At 40.4% G+C, this 16,783-nt stretch overlaps 1 protein-coding gene across 3 annotated transcripts in view; it reads left to right on the plus strand.

Annotated features, from left to right (window-relative positions):
* The window catches only part of ZDHHC20 (zDHHC palmitoyltransferase 20), a 73,578-nt gene that overhangs the window by 45,141 nt on the left and 11,654 nt on the right, over positions 1–16,783 (plus strand). For all 3 annotated transcript variants that reach the window (XM_027116714.1, XM_027116712.1, XM_027116713.1), the window contains exons 5-9: positions 976–1,045; positions 2,356–2,388; positions 2,982–3,102; positions 12,568–12,700; positions 16,032–16,158. In XM_027116714.1, coding sequence (XP_026972515.1) covers positions 976–1,045; positions 2,356–2,388; positions 2,982–3,102; positions 12,568–12,700; positions 16,032–16,158 — 484 coding nt within the window. The remainder of the gene's footprint in view (positions 1–975; positions 1,046–2,355; positions 2,389–2,981; positions 3,103–12,567; positions 12,701–16,031; positions 16,159–16,783) is intronic.

Here is a 16,783-nt window from a genome sequence, read left to right on the forward strand (position 1 = left end):
TTGGGAGCATGGAGTCCTAACCACTGGACCACCAGGAAGTCCCCTCCAGTTGGCTTCTTTTCTCTCAGAGTACTTGAGCGGAGTGGGGAGAGCAAGCCTTACCTGATGCAGCTTCTCTGACCCTGCCTTGTGTCCTCCTCCTCTCCCCTCTGCTCCAAGCACACCGGCCCCTCGCTGTTCGTGCACCCTGAGCACCCTCCCACCCGAGGCCTGTGCCCTCTCCTCAGATTCCTCTTTTCCCACAGATCTATGTGACTGACCAGCTCCCTTCTTTCAGTTTCAGTTTTCTCAAATGACTCTAAAATTACATTACCCCAACTCCCCTTCCCTGCTTTATGTTTCCTGTCAGCACCTATCACTAATATACGACTTATTTTGTCACCTTGCCTTGGTTATTACTCCCCGTCTTTTCCACTAGAGCGTGAGTTCCGTGAAGGCGGGGATTTATGCCGAGAGCAGTATCTGGCCCCTAGTAGGTGCTCATTGTGTTTTGAATGAATGAAGATACAAACTGTATATATTAGAATTCAGTGGGAAGAAGTTTAGAGTTCTTTCGCAATAGTATGTTTGCAATTTTGCTATTTATCTGGGATGGGGTGGGAGATGATTGAGAACGTTTGTTTTGATATTTTACTACAGACATCATGGTACAGTAGGAGAAGATACTTGATTTAGGTCTTAGTGTATCTGAGTTTTGCCACTAAACTGCATGCCTGACTTTATACCAGTCCCTTATTTCCTTGGATCTCCTTATGCATCTGAACATTGCTGGGCCAGCTACATTTCTGAGGTTCCCTTCTACCTCCCTACATTTGGATTTCATAAACTCTCCAATGAACTTTGGTATTATTTTAAAATTATTAGTTGTCAGTTTCCTAGAGTTGTTTCTAAGAAATGAAAGCAAATTTTATAGTCAAATGAACTCAACTCTCAACATACATTCTTCAACAACTTCCTTTTAATTCTTAAATGTAGCCATCAGATACTGTGAAAGATGTCAGCTGATTAAGCCTGACCGTGCGCATCACTGCTCAGCATGTGACATGTAAGTGTTTCTCTTTGGCTTTCATTTAACCCCAGTACTGGAACTGGAGATGGGAGAACAGAAAGTGAAGGAACTTAGCAAAAGCACTGCATCCTCTCCCATTATTTGCTCTGTATGCAGAGCTAACATAACTATGTATATAAGCTGAATATACTTTGAAGTAATCTTTGATAACAGTTCCTGTACCAGTTGTTAGAATTTTCTTTAAGTATGTGTACTTCTTGTGCATATGCTTAATGTGGTATTGATGACCAAGTAAGTAATACCCCCCCCCTTGAGAAAGATAACTTTAATTCCTGGATTAAAAAGACCATCATGACACTTTTCTTGTTTTTATTATTAATGTTGGTATTAAAGCCTAACAATCCACAAAAATATTACTTTCTTTTTTTGATATTTACTTATGTATTTATTTGGCTGCACCGGCTCTTAGTTGCAGCACGCAGGATCTTTAGTTGTGGCATGTAGGATCTAGTTCCCTGACTAGGGATCGAACCCTGGTCCCCTGCATTGGGAGCATGGAGTCTTAACCACTGGACCACCAGAGAAGTCCCATTATTACTTTCAGTTACCACCTCTGAAGTTGTTCCCCCAAAAATTTCAAAGATTTTATCCCTTATGCTCTTGTGAGAAGGTAGTGTGTTGAAAGAAAGACCCCTAGTATGGGAATTCCAGTGAGTCCTTGAACTCGAGTGAGACAAGTCGTTTAACCTTTTGGGTATCAGTTCACTTATTTGTTGTATTACTTGAAATGATCCCTTGTCTAACTTTATGCAAATATACATTACGTATACTGGTGGGGAGGCAAATTTGGGGTTTTTCTTTTTCTGATTATAAAAGTACAGTGGTTCTTATACATGGGATAGAATTGTATAAAATCTGTGGAAAAAAATAACCACCTACAAGCCCATCAGTGTTAATATTTTAACAATATTTGCTTCTAAAGTTTTATCACTTGCACAGGTTTGAAATAACTTTCATTTTACTCTCCTCAGCTGACTTCGTAAACTAGATCTAGCTAATGTTCCAAGTGCTATATGCACCACATCTGTATATTACAATGTCGTTTGCTGTGGTCCAAGTCAGCTGGCTGTGCTCAGCTGATTTCTCAGTGTGAAAAGTCATTACTTCTTACCTACGAAAGTATTTGTGGAAATAACAGAAATTGTCTCTAACCTAATGTCTACAGGGTTGGTTTTTCTAAGATGTATTGCTGAAGAGAAAATTTTAAGTAAAAAACAAAAATTATCAGAAATTAGAATCAGGGATATTTTTCTACGTGGATTTTCTTATGCTCGTTTGTTTCTTAGGTGTGTTCTTAAGATGGATCACCACTGCCCTTGGTACGTGTAAACCACAGAGGAAATGACGTGGGGCTGGAGAGGTGGGAGGGGGGTACTTGGAGTGATTTACCTCGGCATTCCTAAATGTTGAAGGTTAATTTAATTACTCATAGATATCAAGATTGATCTAGTTTTATGTTTCTGCTACATGTTTTCCTTTAAAAATACATTCTGATGTTATTAACCCAAATAATTGTCTACTAAGAATTAACATTGAAATTCCAAATTCCTTACAGAATTTATTTAAAACACACATCCATAATTAAGACACTGCTCTCTACTTCCCAAATGACCCATTTTCTAGTTATAGTGATTTTAAGTTTTTTCATCTGTCCTATTTGTTATTATTATGGTAAAAAAAACCATTAAATTTGCCGTCTTAGCCATTTTTAAGTGTACAGTTCAGCAGTGTTAAGTATGTTCACATTGTTTTGCAACCAGTGTCCAGAACTTTTTCATCTTGCAAAACTGAAACTCGGTACCCATTAAACACTCCCCACTCCCCTCCCCTCAGCCCCTGGCAAACACTATTCTAGTGTTTGTTTCTGTGAGTTTGTCTTATTTTTACAGTGTGATTTTCTTTATTCTTCTAGGGTGAATAACTGTGTGGGATTTTCTAATTACAAATTCTTCCTGCTATTTCTATTGTACTCTCTAGTATATTGCCTTTTCGTGGCTACAACAGTTTTACAGTACTTTATAAAATTTTGGACGGTAAGTCTTTTTTTCTATCTTAAAACATATATTTAGGGCTTTTTAAGATGCTATTTCATAAATAATTCCTTCATTCTTTATTATAAGTAGACATACTTAATTTTACTAATTAGAGTTTATAATGGCTCAGAAGACAGTTGGGGTTAAAATTTACCTTCATATATACATGTTTGTAAATAAATGAATATTAAACAGGATATAGTGAGCTTCTTTTAGTAATCCAAACTGTTTCGAACCATACTATCAGTTTTAGGGAAGTAATTACTTTTATTTCAGATGATGAGACTCAATGCAGTTTTACAGTAATAAAAGTGAAATCCCCAGCCCCAGGTAACCACTAATCTGTTTCCTGTCTCTGGAGATATTAATACTTTTTCTGTTGTGAATTGCAAATTGTGAGTTTTTCCACAATTTTGATCGATGTCTTGTAACCCTGTTTGCTTTTGTTTTTACTAAATCAAAATTTTATATTTTAAAGCAGTACTTTTAAATTACGATTTCTGGCTTTATTCTGTTCACTGTAAATTTATACAGATATTTACCCAGCTTTTCTTCTGGCATTTTTATTGTGTTTTTTTTTCCTCCCTCCATTTAAATCTTTGATTTTGAAGGTGGGGGTTATTGTGGTTAAAGGTACTTTTGTATTTACTCTTCGTAAAAATCCTATGAAGGTATTTTATTTTATTTTATTTTATTTATTTATTTATTTTTGGCTGTGTTGCAAAACCATTGCGCCACCAGGGAAGTCCCTATGAAGGTATTTTAAAATGTAGGTTTTATTTTTCTTCAGGTATGGTGAAGCTGACAGATCAGGATATGATAACCATTGAAAAGATAGTTTGTTACTCACAGTTCCAAGGGAGGGTTCATGCCACCCCGTGCAGGGCCACACAGGGAAGCACCAGAGTTGCTTAGGAAGCAGAAGGCGCAGGGCCCCTGGGAAAGCATGGTGAGGCAGGGTAGATGCACTTAGGGTTAACCAGTCTGAATGATTTCAGTGGTCTCTGAGGATGCAGGCTGTCCCCCTAGAGTGTGAGAGCCAGAGAAGGAGGTGTTTTGGAGTATGGGCTCTGGATTGATTAGTTTGTATATGAGAGGTACATTCCTTGCTATCTCTGTAAGAACTGGATGGCCCTGGGAGAGGCACTCTCTCCCCAGTCAGCAAGGCTCCAGATGCGAGAGCATCAAGAATACAGAAAGGAAGAAAATATAATGAGTGCAGAAGGAGCTAGTATTATTCCAGCTTTCAGAGTTGGAAACTGAGGTTGCAAAAGTTAGGTAACTAACAAGGTCACATACTTAGTAGTATAGGAAGCCAAAATTTTAACTTAGATCTTTCTTCCGACATCCAGATACTTGAGTCATCAAACAGAATTAATTTTCCAGGAAATGTCTAATACATTTTGGAAGGATTTTCATTAAAACATCATTAGACTTTTAAAGTTTGGGTATTTAAAACCAGGGTATGCTAGCACTTGCAGTCCCTTTGTGCATATTAGAAACGAGCACCTCAGTTCTGTGTGGTATCAGCCTAATGAATTTTAGCCCCTGTTGTTCCCCTAGTTGGGCAGCTTTGTTCAGTGTACAACCTACTTCACCATACTCAGTGGTCCTATTTAAATGAAGAGGAGGGAATTCCCTGGTGGTCCAGTGGTTAGGACCGCTGCTTTCACTGTTGTGGCCCAGGGTTCAATCCCTGGTTTGGGAACTAAGATCCTGCAAACTGTGCAGCACAGCCAAAAATTCTTTTAAAATAATAAATGAAGATGAATCTGTGCCAGATGAAAGAAGTCCAAATTGTAGAATTTCCCATTTCTTTATCAGAAACTTATGTTTGCATGTGATGATTTATTAATTAAAATATAAATATTTTAAAACTTTTTGAGGGCTTCCCTGGTGGCGCATTGGTTAAGAATCTGCCTGCCAATGCAGGGGACACGGGTTCTAGCCCTGGTCCGGGAAGATCCCACATGCTGCGGAGCAACTAAGCCCATGTGCCACAACTACTGAGCCTGTGCTCTAGAGCCCCCGAGCCACAACTACTGAAGCCTGCGTACCACAACTACTGAAGCCCGCATGCCTAGAGCCCGTGCTCCACAATAAGAGAAGTCACTGCATTGAGAAGCCCGCATACCACAAAGAGTAGCCCCTGCTCGTCGCAACTAGAGAAATCCTGCGCGCAGCAACAGACCCAATGCAGGCAAAAATAATAATAAATAAACAACAACAACAAAATTTTTGAGAGTCATCATGAGTAAGGAAAGACTAATAAACTAAAGTCTACTTTTTTCTCCATTCTTCAACAATTACTATGTGCCAGGCACATATGTTCTAGGCACTTGGGATATATCAATATACAGAAGAGACCAAGAGCTCTGTCTTTGTAGAATGTACTTTTGAGAAAGGGGAAACAAATAATAAACATCATAAATAAGTAAATTATATTGTATATTAGAAAGTAAATGCTGTGAAGAACAAGTAGAGCAGAGTAAGGGATTTAGCAAGTGTGTGGGGAGGGAGGTGTGACGGGCGCAGGTTATAGCACGAAAGAGAGTGATTGTGGCAGACCTCCATAAGAAGATTAAATTTGAGCAAGACTTGAAGGAACTTAGTGGATATCCGAGATAAGAATATTTATGCGGGATTTCTCTGGCGTTCCAGTGGTTAAGACTCCACGCTTCCAATGCAGGGGGCATGGGTTCGATCCCTGGTCAGGGAACCAAGATCCCACATGCCACACGGCACAGGGGAAAAAAAAAAAGAACATTTATGCACCCAACAAAGGAGCACCTAAATATATAAAGTAGATATTAACAGAAGTAAAGGGAGAAATAGACAGCAAGACAATAATAGTAAGGGACTTTAATACCCCACTTTCATCAGTGGATGAATCATCTAGACAGAAATGAAATAAAGAAACATTGGACTTAAATGACACTTTAGTCCAAATGGACTTAACAAATTTATACAGAACACTTCATCCAAAAGCAACAGAATACACGTTTTTCTCAAGTGCGTGTGGAACGTCCTCCGTGATAGGTTACGTGTTAGGTCACAAAACAGGTCTTGCAGATTTGGGAATGTTGGAACCGGAGCAGCATCTCTCTTAATTACAGTGATGTGAAACTGGAGATCAACTCCAGGAAAAAACCGGAAAATTCACAGATATGTTTAGATTAAACATGCAACTGAACAACCAATGGATGAAAGAAGGAATCGAAAAATATCTTGAGACAAATGAAAATGGAAATACAACATAACAAAACATATGGGATGCAGCAGAAGCAGTTCTAAGAGGGAAGTTCATAGAGATAAACCTGTGTTAAGAAGTAAGAAAGATCTCAAGTAACCTAATTTTACACTTCAAGGAACTAGAAAAAGAAAAAAGCCTGAAGTTAGGGGCTTCCCTGGTGGTCCAGTGGTTAAGGCTCCATGCTGCCATTGCAGGGGGCTTGAGTTCAGTCCCTGACTGGGGAACTAAGATCCCACATGCCCTGCAGAGCAGCCAAGATTAAAATTTTTTAAAAAGCGCTAAAAGGAAGGAAATAAAGATCAGAGTGAAAATAAATGGAACAGAAACTAAAAAGATGAGTGAAACTAAGAGCTGTTTTTTGGGGGTTTTGTTTTGTCTATTTTTGGCTGAGTTGGGTCTTCGTTGTTGCACGCAGGCTTTCTCTAGTTGTGGTGAACGGGGGCTACTCCTCCTTGTGGGTGCACAGGCTTCTCATTGCGGTGGCTTCTCTTGTGTGGAGCACAGGCTCTAGGTGTGTGGGCTTCAGTAGTTGTGGCACGCGGGCTCAGGAGTTGTGGCTCGTGGGCTCTAGAGCATAGGCTCAGTAGTTGCAGCGCACGGGCTTAGTTGCTCCACGGTATGTGGGATCTTCACGGACCAGGGATCGAACCCATGTCCCCTGCATTGGCAGGCAGATTCTTAACCACTGTGCCACCAGGGAAGACCTCTTTCATTTCTGATTTTGAGTCTTCTCTTTTTTTCTTGGTGAGACAAGGGAAAGGCCTGTCTATTCTGTTTATCTTTACAAGAAACCAGCTCTTAGGGCTTTCCTGGTGGTGCAACTAGAGAACCTAGAGAAATCCAGTGCACAGCAACAAAGATCCAACACAGCCAAAACTAAATATTAAAAAAAAAGAGAGAGAGACATTACAACTGATAAATACAAAGGATCAAGGAGATTTCTATGAACAATTATATGCCAGTTAATTGGATAACCTAGAAAAAATGGATAAATTCCTAGAAACATACAACCTACCAAGACTGAATCATGAAGAAATAGAAAATCTGAACAGACTCATTAATAGTAAGGAGATTGAATAAGTAATCAAAAACGTCCCAACAAACAAAAGTCCCAGACCAGGTGGCTTCACAGGTGAAGAGTTAACACCTGTCCTTCTCAGACTTCCCAAAAATGGAAGAGAGAACACTTCCAGATTCACTTTATAAGGTCAGTGTTACCCCAATAGTAAAACCAAACAAGGTCACCACAAGAAAATTACAGGCCAGTATCCCTGATGAACATAGATTTAAAAATCCTCAACAAAATATTAGCAAACCAAATTCAACAATACATTAAAAGGACCATACACTATGATCAAGTGGGATTTATTCCAGGGAGGCAAGGATGGTTCAACATCTGCACATCAGTCAACGTGATACACCACATTAACAGAATGAAGGATAAAAATTGTATCATCATCTCAATAGATGCAGAAAAAGCATTTGTCAAAATTCAGCATCCATTTATGATAAAAACTGTCAACAAAATGGGTATAGAGGGAATGCACCTCAGCTTAATAAAGGCCATATATTGACAAGCCTACAGCTAACATCATACTCAGTGGTGAAAAGCTGAAAGCTTTTCCTCTAATATCAGGAACAAGACAAGGTTGCCCATTCTTGCCACTTTTATTCAACATAGTATCGAAAGTCTTAGGCAGCCAGGACAGTTAGGCAAGTAAAAGAAATAAAATGCATCCAGATAGGAAAGGAAGAAGTAAAACTGTCTCTGTTTTCAAGTGACATATTAGAAAATTGTAGTCTACAAAAAAACTGTTAGAAAAAAATAATCTGTGATTATGGATTGGAAGAATTCATATTGTTTAAAATGTCCATACTACCCAAAGCAATCTACAGAGTCAGTGCCGTCCCCATCAAAATTCCAATGCCATTTTCCACAGAAATAGAACAATCCTAAAATGTGCGTAGAACCACAAAAGAGCCAAATAACCAAAGCAGTCTTGAAGAAAAAGAACAAAGCCAGAGGCATCTCACTTCCTGATTTCAAATTATATTACACATCTGTAGTAATCAAAACAGTATGTTATTGGAATAAAAACAGACACATAGATCAGTGGAACAGAATAAGAGAGCACAGAGATCAATCCATGCACATACGGTCAGTTAATTTATGACAAGGAGCCAAGAAGGTACAATGGGGAAAGGACAGTCTCTTCAGTAAAGGATGCTGGGAAACCTGGGCAGCCACATGCAAAAGAGTGAAACTGAACCTCAATCCTACATCATAGACAAAGATCAATTCCAAATGGACTAGAGACTTGAACATGAGACCTGAAATCGTAAATCTAGAAGAAAATACAGGTGGTAAGCTCCTTGACATCAACCTTGGCGATGAGTTTTTGGATTTGACATCAAATGCAAAAGCCACAAAAGCAAAACTAAACAAGTGGGACCATGTCACACTAGAAGCTTCTGCACAGAAAAGGAAATCATTAACAAAATGAAAAGGCAGCCTGCTAAATGGAAGAAAATATTTGAAAATTGTGTATCTGATAAGGAGTAATATTCAAAATATATAAAGAACTCATACAACTTAATAGCAAAAACAAAACAATCTGATTAAAAAATGGTCAGGGGCTTCCCTGGTGGCGCAGTGGTTGAGAGTCTGCCTGCCGATGCAGGGGACACAGGTTCGTGCCCCGGTCCGGGAAGATCCCACATGCCGCGGAGCGGCTGGGCCCGTGAGCCATGGCCGCTGAGCCTGTGTGTCCGGAGCCTGTGCTCCGCAAAGGGAGAGGCCGCAGCAGTGAGAGGCCCGCGTACCACCAAAAAAACAAAAACAAAAACAACAACAACAACAACAAAAAATGGTCAGAAGATCTGAATAGACATTTTTCCAGTGAAGACATGCAGATGGCCAACAGACACCTGCAAAGATGCTCAGCATCACTAATCATCAGGGAAGTGCAAACCAGACCACGGCAGGGTACCACCTCACACCTGTCAGAATGGCCATTACCAAAAAGACAAGAAATAACAAGTTTTGGCAAGGATGTGGAGAAAAGAGAGCCCTTGTGTGCTGTTGGTGGGAGTGTAAATTAGCGCGGCCATTATGGAGAATGGTACGGAGAGTCCTCAAAAAATTAAAATTAGAACTATTATACAATCCAGGAATTCCACTGCTGGGAGTATATCCAAAAGAAAGGAAAACACTAACTCAAAAAGATATCTGCATCCCTGTGTTCATTGCAGCATTGTTTATGACAGCCAAGACATGAAAACACTCTTAAGTTTACATTGGTGGATGAAGAAATTGTGGTATAAATATGCAACGGAATTTATACCGTTGCATAAATGGTATAAATTCTGCCATAGAACAAGAAGGAAATCTTGCCGTTTTTGACAACTCAGATGGACCCTGAGGGCATTATCATAAGGGAATAAAGTCAGACAGAGAAAAACAAATACCATATTATCTAACTTTTATGTGGAATAAAAAAAAAACCCATAGATACAAAGAACATTTTGGTGGTTGTCAGAGGTGTGGGGTGGGGGATGGGCGAAGTGGGAGAAGGTGGCAGAATAAGCCTGGGGCTGTAATGTACGACATGGTGACTGTGGCTAATAAGTATATTTGGAAGTGTCTAAGGGTAGGTCTTGAAAGATCTCCTCACAGGAAAAAAGGTTTTGTGACTCTGTGTGGTGATGGATGTTAACTAGACTTACTGTAGTGATCATTTTGCCATTTAGACATATATGGAATCATTATGTTGAACTCCTGGAACTAAAATAACATTATATGTCAGTTACATCTGAAGTTTTTTAAGCGTGATTGTGGTAGGCCTCAGTAAGAAAGCTGAGCGAAGACTTGACGGGACTTAGTGGATACCTGAGAGAAGAGTGTTTCAAACAGAGGAGACATCTGACCTTTAGCGTAAAGGCCCAGAGGAGCAGCATGCCAGGCCGCTGGCAAGGCTGGCCTAGATGAGCAGGGGAACGGGTCCAGGAGGCGGCCAGAGATGCAGGGTCTTTGCGGGCGTTGCAAGGGCCGTGGAATGGGGAGCAGGGGGTAACGCCATCGGCCTTATAAAGGGTCCCTCTGGCTGCTTTGTGGAAAGTAGACCGGAGGGGAGGAGACGGCACCCCTTGGAAGGCTACTGCAGTACCATTGAGGCAGGTGAGAAATTATTAGATCTAGCTTTTAGAAACTACTCATCCGAAGCTTTTAAAAAGCTGTTTGCTAAAAAAATCAATTTTATGCTTTCCTAGATACAAATCTCTGTTTTAAAAACTTTGTGGAAAGGTGTGTAAAGTGTACCCTAAATGTGCTTGGAGAGCGGAATGTTCTTTTGTGGTTTTTGAGGAAACGTCGTTGATGGCCTTTAGAGAGCCACGTCTTAGTGGTCCTTCCAAACATGAAAGGTTTATAACAATAGTGCGCAGGATAGTTTTGTATAAAAAGTGGTTTCTTAATGCGTTGTCTCTATTTATACAAGCTTTGCCACAGGAAATCTACAGAGTTGTCCAGAGGTAAAAGACATCATTGCAGGCCTCCCTGGTGGCTCAGTGGTTAAGAATCCACCTGCCAATGCAGGGGACACGGGTTCGAGCCCTGGTCTGGGAAGATCCCACGTGCCACAGAGCAACTAAGCCCGTGTGCCACAACTACTGAGCCTGCACTCTAGAGCCCGCGAGCCACAACTACTGAGCGCATGTGCCGCAACTACGGAAGCCCACACGCCTACAGCCCATGCTCTGCAACAAGAGAAGCCACTGCAATGAGAAGCCCGCGCACCACAACGAAGAGTAGCCCCTGCTCTCCACAACTAGAGAAAGCCCGCACGCAGCAACGAAGACCCAACGCAGCCAAAAATAAATAAATTAAATAAATTAAAAAAAAAATACATCATTGCCATGATATTCTTGCCATCTTTTTTGTGACATTGATAGTGAGTATGTATAGTACTCATTTGTTTCACAAGATGGGGAGATAGAAGAATCACTTGATGTATTTAAAAGGTATTGCGGCTACTCTGGAAGAGAAGAGGAGAAGATAGATGTCAGAATCACCTAATGCTAAAAAGCGTCCTGTTAGCCTGTAAACAGTGTTTAAATCAAGCAGGAGCAGCTCTTGTGGTGTGAGGCTGTGGCTGGCTGTGCGGCTTTGTCGTGAGAGCGAATGCGTAAAGGCTTCCTTCTAATCCTCATGCTAGAGACTGACTTCTTCCGGGTTAACACTTTGCTTCTGTTGAAATGAATCTAGCCATTAGAATGGGTAACAGAAGCTGTTTTCGTTCACTAGTGCCTCGTGGCAAATTGACGTACCAAAATCGGTAATTACCAAAACAGGCTCTGTAGGAAAGGAGAAAGGATTAAAGAGGTAGGAATGGAAGCAGCTGAAGGGATGACTGTGTGCAGTGGTGTTCCGAAGACAGAGACTAGGGAAATCCAAAATTAAATTTATCATAATTAGTTTCTGGTTATATAATTAAAACAAGCAAATAGCGTAGATGGAGAAAACCCTCGTGTATCCTGGATGTTGGGGAAAGCTTGAATATGTGTATAAAGTACAAAAGAAAAACGTTGGGTAAAAATGTCCATCCTTTTATTTTATTACTGAAACTATTGCTAAAATTTTTTTTTTTAATTTTTTTAACATCTTTATTGGGGTATAATTGCTTTACAATGGTGTGTTAGTTTCTGCTTTATAACAAAGTGAATCAGTCATACATAATATTGCTAAAATTTAAGAGCGGTTTTTTACTTTTTTGTGTGTGGGGGGGGGGTACGCGGGCCTCTCACTGTTGCGGCCTCTCCCGTTGCGGAGCACAGGCTCCGGACGCGCAGGCTCAGAGGCCATGGCTCACGGGCCCAGCCGCCCCATGGCATGTGGGATCTTCCTGGACCGGGGCATGAACCCGTGTCCCCTGCATCGGCAGGCGGACTCTCAACCACTGCGCCACCAGGGACGCCCAAGAGCGGTTTTTTAAGTGACTCTTTCTGACATGTTATGTAAGCAAGCCCCTCTGATAATACCAATTCTCTGCTTTGGGAAATGTTGTTTTGGATGTATTACCTAATTTATTTTATTACTTCTCATATCTGGTAATTTTTTGGCGAATTCAGCAATCTTCAGGAAGAACCAAATTTGTAAGAGTATATTTTGGAGGTTGACTATTCTGAAAAGTAAGTCTTCTTTTTTCTTTCCTCAGAATGAACTCTCAGATACACGTGCAAAATTCCACATACTTTTTCTATTCTTTGTGTCGACAATGTTCTTCATCAGCGTATTGTCACTTCTCAGCTACCACTGCTGGCTAGTTGGAAAAAACAGAACAACCATAGGTAAGTAGGTTAAAATAAAGCATAATTATTTAGGAAAATGGACACGGATGAACATGAAATCTAGAGAAGGACAAAAGATGATAAAGATAAAATAATTCTGTATTAAAATTAACTTGGACGGGATAGGAACAATGGCTGTTTAATAAATGTAAAGGTTCATAATTTTGAGAAGGTTGAGGAAGTAAGATTGACTTTTCTATAATTTTTCAGTAGTGTGTTGTATATAAAAGTAGAGAACTGACTATATTTTATAAATTTTAATAAAAGCTGTTTCCTCCATTTGTTGTATCACTAATGTTAGCACTTATGTCCCTTTTTTGCTTATTTTTTTAAAATGAAAATATTGGGGAAGAATTCAGTAAGGTATTCCAATAATTGGACACACACTATTTTTTTTTTTTTTTTTTTTTTTGTGGTACGCGGGCCTCTCACTGCTGTGGCCTCTTCCGTTGCGGAGCACAGGCTCCGGACGCGCAGGCTCAGCGGCCATGGCTCACGGGCCCAGCCGCTCCGCGGCATGTGGGATCTTCCCGGACCGGGGCACGAACCCGTGTCCCCTGCATCGGCAGGCGGACTCTCAACCACTGCGCCACCAGGGAAGCCTGACACACACTTCTTAAACAACAGTGGTGTGGCGCTCAGACTAAACCATTGGCATGTAAACAGCAACACCAGCCATAACTGGAATATTGAGGTATTGGCTAACAAAATGGGCATCTGTCACAGCGTTTCCAAAGAAAGTTAAACACTCCCTGCTGTCTAAAGGAGAGTTGGACATATTTTAACACAGAAAGATGCAGACGCTGTAGGGAGATTCTTAGGTACTTTTATATTTGGATCACTTTAATCTCGTGTCTTTGGAGTCCTGTAAAATATGACGGCTTCCAGGGTAAGGGTGCGGTGCCCCGCCTTTCCCAGCTCACTCTGCTGTTGCTTCTCCTCCACTTCCCATGCTTTCATCCCTTCCCATGTGAATAAGCTTCCTCATGTCAATTAATTTATCATCGTCACAGAATATCCTGTCATCTCTTCACCTTCAACCCGAGGTCATAGAAGGCAGCCCACATGCAAAGCCTAGCTCTTCAGACCTCCCAAGCAGCTGAACACTGAGAGATTTCTCACAGAAAAGGAGATTTCTTCTTTTCAAAACTGACGACTCTGGTGGCCCTCTTTTCCCACCTGGTGTCATTCGGTAGGAGCTCAGTAGTGGCTGACTGCTTCGGTGGCCACGAGCATTTAATTGGCCTCGGTTCCCACCCTGCTTCATTTGTTTCCTACCCAAACCCTGTAGGTGTCTGAGAGGTGAGTGCTTCCTGGGAAACACATTGTTCTCTTAAAAACAATCTTTTTCAAACGTTTTTACCAGTGACTACGGTAAGAAATGCATCATTTTATATCACTGCCTAGTGCATGCACACACATTTATAAAATTATGTAAGTAGAATAAGCAGAATCTTCATAAAACATCATTAATGTCTACTCTGTCCAAAATACTCTAATATTTTCTGTTCCAGTTCTTTAAAAAGAAATGCTGGTTTCAAAGCACTGAATTGATTTTACAGCCTATTCAGATGTTTAAACCCAGACTTTGAAAAACCTTCCCCTAACACACCACTCCCCACACACCCTGGTGTTACCCAGCTCTCCACTGCTGCTTCCAGATGTCCTTTGGGGCATCACTTGTACCTTCCTCAGAGCTGTCACCGCCCTACCTTGAATCATTTCTCATGTTACAGAGTTTCTATTAATACATTCAAACTGCCGCTGTCACCCCAGAAAGGCTGGTTGGTCTCTTTGATCCTGATAGCCAGTCATTCCTGTACCCGAACACTGAACCTTTCATCACTTGAAACTGAAGAGGCCTCACATTTTCACCTTGAAGTTTCCATTCGCTGACCACAGTCTTCATCCGTTCAGCTCTCCCTTTCCGTGTTCCAGTGTGCGCCCTTTTTAGCTTACTGAGTCCTCCACGCTCCACCGCTTTTCTCCCACGTTCCTTTCCCGTCTGGCTTTGTTCCTCTCCCTTTTCCGTTCTAGATCCTGTAATAAATGCCCCCAAGCTCCCAGCAGCACCCTCACATTACACACGCCCCTAAGTGCCTCTCCTCCCGTAACGCCTTTGCCAGCCCCTGACCCAGGTTATTCCAGCGATGCGTTCTTCTCCCAGTGCGATGGGGCTGGAGAGAGCTGGTGAAGGCCGTCTCGCTCCCACAGAGGTGGTCACAACTACAGATTCAAAGCCTCAGACCTCACTTAGACCCTCAGCTCTATTTGGCAGTAATGTCACGTGTTTCTGATCAGGTTTGCCACCTTATTACCCACAATAGGTATTCCAGACTTTCATCATCCTCCCTATTTTCCTTACCTATTTTGTGAACGCTTCATAGAAAAATTAGAAGTTGTCACAAGTAAATTCTTACCGTCTCACCTTTATAACCTCACACAAACATTCCTACTTTCAAACCCATCCCTGTCACCCTCTTTCTAACTTCTGCGGACACGATGTCTTTTCTGGTATCTATCTCTATCTGGTATCTATCTAATCTTTAGAACTTTTCTAAAGGCCATCCCATTTCTTCTAGAACTTTCTTCCTTCAGTTTTTACTTCACTTTTCTGTGTCATCAACCTTTCCCAATCCATCTTTCCTTCAGTTTTTACTTCACTTTTCTGTGTCATCAACCTTTCCCAATCCATCTTTCCATCAGTTTTTACTTCACTTTTCTGTGTCATCAACCTTTCCCAATCCGTCTCTCCCTGGCTCCTTCTTATCCATAGCTTATAAAACATTCCGCCATGCATTCTTTCTTTAAACAGAGATCCTAGGTTCTGGCCCCCATCAGCTTCCTCACTTGTTGTTATTCACAGCTCAGGATCGAGCTCAGGCGTCACCTCCTGCATCTTTCACCTTCCTTGGCCACCACCCCGCCTGTATCTCTATCACACTATCATTCTGATAGACGTTTGTTAGACTGTGGGTTCTTTGGTCAGAATTTCATCTACTTTACCTTGGGATCCCAAAACCTAGTGCTTTGCCATAGGCCGTAGTAGGAAGTTGATACATAATGAATGAGTGAAGTTGCAAGAGATAGAATATCTTTAAAAAAAAAAAAAAGAAAGAAAAAGGCTAAGGTGTATTGAACATTCTTCAGTCGATTTTCCTTAATATCACATAATTATTTTGACATTTTCAGTTTATAAGGGTGATGAAATATTCAAGAGGTTATATTTTTTCCCAAAAAAGTTTAAAAAGAAAAAAATTGGTACTTTCCTTCCCTCCTATAATTTTCGAATAGGTTAACTCTTCTTTTTTGTAATATATATCTGTAACAGAATCATTCCGTGCACCCACATTTTCATATGGACCTGATGGAAACGGTTTCTCGCTTGGATGCAGTAAAAATTGGAGACAAGTCTTTGGTGATGAAAAGAAATATTGGCTACTTCCAATATTTTCAAGGTAGTTTATAAAATGCACGTCTCAGAAATTATGGAACCTGTGATTGTCTCTCTGATTAAATGATTCAGAGAATATAGTATATTATGACATTGTGAGCCTTAAGAATGAAAACTCAGAATATCTTGATTACATGAAATATTTTATTTTTCATGTTTTTTATAAGGGTGAAGGAGAGTTTAGGCATATATTGGAATGAGAAAAAAAGATGATTCATAGAAAATAAGAATCACTCTTTTTCTTTCAAAATGAAAATAAGTTTGTGAAGTAAAGAATCATAAGAATTTATATTTATTAGCCATATCTTCAAAGATTTCCAGTACAGGTTATGTATTCTGTTGTGTCTTAAATCAAAGAAGACCCAACACATAATGCAGTTTTTACCTGCATTTAAATTTAAATGAGAATATATGCTCAAGATGATTCATAAGTTCCTTTTCTCTCAAATTCTCAGCCGTCCTAGGCCATGTATATACCAAAAGTCATTATAGAGAAGGAAAAAGTATTTGAAATTCAAGTACCATATTTGTAAGTGTTGTGGGTTTTTTCCTTTTTTCCCTTAACAAGGAACTGTATTGCTTGTTATTTTGTCTGAAAATGACATATTTGCATTCTTTCTTTTTTTTAT

Source organism: Aethalodelphis obliquidens, unplaced genomic scaffold, assembly GCF_003676395.1.
Source record: "Aethalodelphis obliquidens isolate GAN/ISIS:26980383/991018 unplaced genomic scaffold, ASM367639v1 scaffold16, whole genome shotgun sequence".
Classification (NCBI taxonomy): Eukaryota; Metazoa; Chordata; class Mammalia; order Artiodactyla; family Delphinidae; genus Aethalodelphis; species Aethalodelphis obliquidens.